The 5596-nt window shown below is 37.9% G+C and overlaps 1 protein-coding gene across 1 annotated transcript; it reads right to left on the bottom strand.

Moving 5' to 3' along the window:
• Window positions 1–211: 211 nt before the first annotated feature.
• On the bottom strand, window positions 212–5222 carry LOC111282186 (ERAD-associated E3 ubiquitin-protein ligase component HRD3A-like). Its single transcript, XM_022870181.2, has 6 exons — window positions 4603–5222; window positions 4023–4514; window positions 3185–3400; window positions 1989–2312; window positions 1625–1867; window positions 212–637 (listed from the first exon to the last, which is right to left on the bottom strand). Exons 1-6 carry the CDS (start codon window positions 5158–5160, stop codon window positions 428–430), a joined length of 2043 nt encoding a protein of 680 aa, XP_022725916.2. The 5' UTR covers window positions 5161–5222; the 3' UTR covers window positions 212–427.
• Window positions 5223–5596: the final 374 nt, after the last annotated feature.

Raw genomic sequence — 5596 nt, forward strand, 5'->3', positions numbered from 1 at the left:
TTCTCTTTTTTTCTGGATCTCTATTCCTACTCGTGACATTTCCTTCAAATTCCAGCTGAACCAAGGGGAAAAGGTAGGTAATTCATAACGGAAAGGAGAAAAATCCCGAATCCAAAATGCATGTCTTTGACGTAATCGAATTAATTAATTTAATAAGGCGACTAACCTAAGTGAATTCTCTTTGATTGGCCAAAAGAAAAGGTTAACTCTCTTTGGTAACTGATATTAGCATATAATACATATTTTGATATGAGAGGCAAACAGCGTTTTTCAGCTAAAACATTCTCAATGGTACAATGTAGGAGGGAGGCTCTCTACAACCAAGCCAAGGAAGCCGACCTGTATATCATAGCTATGGAGATTTAACTTTCTTTTCAGATGACAGCATGCCAAAACCACATCTAATCTGAATAACAGCAGTGATAAATTAGTGGGCAGGAGGTACAACATGCTCATTAGGCTGGTGTGCCCCAGCATCAGCAACCGCATGCCTGCGTTGTCGCTCACGAAGGTATAGAACAGTGAGCAGACAGACAAATAGAGTCAATATTGTTGCATTTCCTTCCTCCATGATCACATTCTCCACCCATGCTTCCACTCTTGGATAGACTTCAGGCAGGGAATCGATTAGGTGGACCTAATTAAAACAACAAAAAATGACGAGTCAGAGGACTAACTAGAACAACTGTTGGAAATCCAGCAATCTCCAAGTGAAGAAGAAAACAACAAAGAACCAATTTTATACTATCTGACCCATCTTCTTGACTACAAGGCAGAAGAAATAGAAAACACTTGGCATTCAACTACCGGTACATATACCAATAACTAATCACTTTCAAGATTTCCTTCTTTTCTTCCACTACTGAAAAAAACTAAATGAAATGCTATAACTCTTTATGATGATTTTTATGTCACCAGTATTAAAAACTAATTTAAAAGATGTAAAAGCAAAAGACTAGCTAGAAAACCTCCATTTGTTTTCTCTATTTTTCCTTTCCTTAGGGAAGTTCCAATTTATCATGGAATTTCTATGCATGATTTTCAAGAAAAACAGAATTCCATGGTTTTCTTCTACATAACCTAATGACAATGCAAAGCCACCAAAAAGGAAAATAAGTATGTATAAAATGTTGTTGAGGCTATTTTCTCTATATAAAAGATGTAAAATAATTTTGAGTTCCATTTATGTTCATGAGTCCCAGCAGAAATTTCTGATCATCGTCTCAAGGAGCATATCAAGAGCAATCAACTTAACTTGCATGCAAGGCCAAGAACATTACATACATTATCAATATCTATCAACTGCCAAGCTGCTTTCACAGGGCTCAAAGATGTTAAGTGGTTCTGGTTTTACAGTTAAAAATTCATGTGGTAAGAGGAATGAGGACTAATTTTTGCATTTGTAAGAGATGGAATGCAGGACAAGGTGAGCACCACAATTAATGGGGAAACGGCAAACCATAAGTTCCAATCCGTGTGCAATTCTAAGCATTTTGACAAAGTGAATGGAACATAATTGCATTGAAGATTGAACAGCATATTGTCTGATCTTTCAGACATGGTTAAGGAACAGGAAAAGTGGGGGGGGGGGGGGGGAGGATATATACCACAAAGAGCAACTCACCAGAAAACTGTCAGCATAATTCTTTCGTATCCACAAACTTGTGAGAGCCAGCGTGACAGGCAACTTTGCTGCAGGATCTATCTCTAGCGCCTGATCATAGTACCGCTTGGCAAGATGGAGGTCAAATGGAAGTCCTTGGCCATGCTCATGCATGTATCCAAGGTTGAACATGGCCTGTGCATTAGATTGGGATTTTGCATGTATGTACGCTTCTGCTGCACGCTCATAATCCCTCACAGTTCCCTGAAAGGTAAAAGATAATAGTTATGAAAAACATCAGCAGAGTAATAAGAAAGCAATACTATAAAAAAAATTATTCCAAATACTAGACAACGACTTCTATATTGAGACTACAGATACATACTCGGCCATAATAATATGCATCCCCAATAAGCAATGCAGCATGTTCGTTACCCTGCTCGGAAGCTTGCCACCACAAAGAATGAGCACGTTGATGCCTTTCTGCACCAGTGCAAAGCCCAGATTCACCCATGCACATGCTGCGCTCACCATACTTATCAAGGATCCATGCAGCATTACTCTGTGCTATCTCATAGCCTAGCTCAGCCATCCTAGAATACAAAAGGAAAGCCTTGCCCACATCACCTTTTAGGTATGATTCAAGTGCCCATCTAGACAGGGAACTCCATGGTCCCCGTTCAGCAACTAATTTGTATAATGCAGTAGCCTGGTAAAAGAAGAAGAAAACTCAAATTTATTTATGTACATCAGTTGGTGATTATGATAATTAGTATCATTCATGATTCCAAAGGGATTGATGTCGCAAATCACACATGAAATATAAGCAAAGGTGAGTTATATTTATAGCGACTTTTTAAAAGTGATTAGAAATGTCAGATTTTTCTTCAATGGTGGAGAGAAAGAAGAGTATGCATAGAAGTGAGGAAAGCAGTTCCATTTGTCAATAAGTTGCCAGATCAAGAATTAGAAATTAGCAATACCCATCCTATGTGAAGGGACACAACCAGAATACAGGTCATGGGCAGCAGCCAATCTAGCTGATGGCATGTAAAAATAAAATTCAACTGTTCCAGGATAAAGGTAACATTTTCCGCTCAAGCATTTAAATAATTTTGTTTGCTATGTGGGGCACTTCTTGGCATGACAGGAAACCACATACTTACCAGTGAAAACCAAGTTCTTGTAAGAGAATGAACAAGAAGTTCTTGTAAGAGAATGAACATACTCTTTTGGGTGCAAAATCAAGCAAATGCTAAGTTCTCAGTGGACCTTAAAAACTCAAACCTAACTTTAGCTTAATATAAAGATAAACAAGAATATTGAAACAAGGCTTTAAGATGTATTTATTAACACTAAAACCTCAATAGAAATTAGGACAAGGGTGAAAAATCATGCATCCAGTATAACTTGACAAGGTGAAAATTATGACAAAAGTCGAAAACAATTCCTTCTGTGCCCAGCAGAAAACTTTAAGGTTAAGTAAAATGGAGTTTAAGTATGTTGATCATAAAGATATAGAACTCATAAGAAGGGAAAAAAAAGAAAACAGGAACTACAAGCTTACACCATAGTATTTACCATAGGAAGGTTCTTTTTAAGCCCAACACCAGTATGAAACATCTTAGCCAACTGATAAAACGCCTTTGGTTGACCTGCATTAGCTGCCACAATAAAACATTTACAAGCAATCTTCACATCCTTCTTCACTCCAATCCCTTTAAGGTACATTACTCCTAAGTTATAGTGCCCACCAGCATCCTCATTATCAGCAGCCTTCTCAAAGTACTCTTTTGCCTGCACAAAAAGGAATCAGTTTCTGGCATAACTCTGCAATAGACATACTAATGATAAACCATAGCTATCCAGATATTATTTTCTGTCCAAAGTGGTATGAAGCTGGACATTTTTCTTTTAAGAAAAAAAAAATCCATTGAACTCTTAAGCTACTATCATTGTTCCCAGATTCAACACTAAGTAAATCCAATCCATGAATATCTATCTTCAATCTTGGTTATAACAACTAGAAATTCTGAAGTATACACCTTTTTTAACTAACTCATCATAGTAACTCCAGATTAGTAATTGATGAAAGAGCAGCTTGAAAATAGAATTCAGGATCATTATCTACCATAAGCTTCATTCTTCAAAACACTCAACAAGGAGAAAAATTATAAACCAGAGCCAGTATAGGGCTAAAGAGAATTGAGTAGGAAGATAATTCATATTAAAGTGAAATTTTCAAGCGATGTGAAGATTACTGTTGAAACATAGGGCAAGAACCTGTAATTTGAAAGATATATCAAGGCACCTAAACAAGTAGAAAGACTAGGCAAGCTATATAAAGCATGGACAAGATAACAAGACAAAAGAAAAAATTGCCAAGAAGTTTAAGCAATAAACAGAAAAATGAACATACTTTGGTGTAGTTCTTCTTCTCCACACCATAACCTTTAACATATAAATAACCCATCCCATTATAAGCTGAATAAAGGCCCTGTTTGGATGCAAGCGAAAGCCAGTCAAGAGCCTTGGTGTAATTCCTTTCAACCCCAGCTCCTCTAGCATAAATCTCACCAAGAAGTTCCATAGACCTAGGTTCCCCTTTATCCACAGCTTTCAAAAACCACATCAAAGCCTTAGCATGATCACGGCGTAACCCTCTCAATCCAAAATAGTAAAAAAGACCCATTTTGTACATAGCACCAGCATTCCCCTTCTGTGCTTGATATTCCAATATCTGAAAATCTTCATCGTCTTCCCCTCTTGACTTCTTTAAAGCTTCCTTATTTTCCTCTGCCCCATAGTGTATCCTAATTGGTTCGATAACCGGTGAATCTTTCGATATCAAAAAACTGTTTACCGCTATTTCTGCCAATTCAGCATATAATTTAACCGCTTTTTCATACATCTGAAAATTTTAAAACAACAATTTTTCAGGAAAATTAACACAAAAGGTAAACCTAATTTCTAAAAAAAAAAAAAATAGAGAAGCTTACGTCTTGTCGCGAGTAAGTGTAAGCCAAAGCCATCATGGACTGGGCACTGCCACCTTCCGCAGCGAAACAATGATTCAAAAAAGCTTTAGCTTTGTTTCTTTCACGCATCATCCCCATCCCGTACAAAAACCCTAGCACCGACCGCGCGTGCGGCTCACCTACCATATTTGCTGCCGTCTCGATCTCCGCCGCGGCTTCCTCCATCGCCCTGGCGTCTCCATTGGTTGAAGCGGAGATCATTTTATCAACGGCGGCGTAGTAGGAGGCGAGCGTGCTGTCGTCCGTGGTGGAGATGGTGATGGTAGTGGGTTCGAAGAGCCGGCGCCATGATCCAGGGTCGAGCTCGTCGTCAGGCTTAATATGGGTACCTCCGAAGTCATCGTCGTCCCAGGAAGAGTCGGAATCCAGAGGGGAAGCGTCATCGTTTTGGGCGTCCTTGAGGTCGTCCTGGGAGAGGACGAGAACGAAGGGGCGGGCGAGGAGGGAAAGAGGGAAAAGAGAGAAAAGGAGGAGGAAGAGTAAAAGTCGCAGCGTGGAGTGATGGCACCTTGGATGCATTTTGTTTTAGGATGTTGCTGTCTACAACAATGAGGATTAGTTTCAGAATCTGTTTGGGGTTCGGGGAAGGGAGGAAGAGCTTGGAGAAGTCGTATATGTCCAGAGAGAGGTGGTTTGATTTTGCCACGTTTACTTTTGTCATTCACCCAATCACTTTTTCACACGTCGGCCTCGTTATATATATTAATTAATATTAAAATAACTAATTAAATTGATATTACCAATTAGGAACTATTGATTTGTAAAATGTAGATTTTAAGAGAGTATGATTTGTAAAAAACATATAATATTTGAAGTATTTTTTTATTTTTATTTTTAGATTTATTTATTTATTAAGGAGTATTTACATATATTAAATTTTAAATAATTATTATAATTTTTTTGAAATAATAACTATAATATCTTATTTTTATGAAATGATTATTGAAGGTGTTTT

Source organism: Durio zibethinus, chromosome 17, assembly GCF_047325235.1.
Source record: "Durio zibethinus cultivar Kanyao isolate XHJ-2024 chromosome 17, ASM4732523v1, whole genome shotgun sequence".
NCBI classification, from domain to species: domain Eukaryota; kingdom Viridiplantae; phylum Streptophyta; class Magnoliopsida; order Malvales; family Malvaceae; genus Durio; species Durio zibethinus.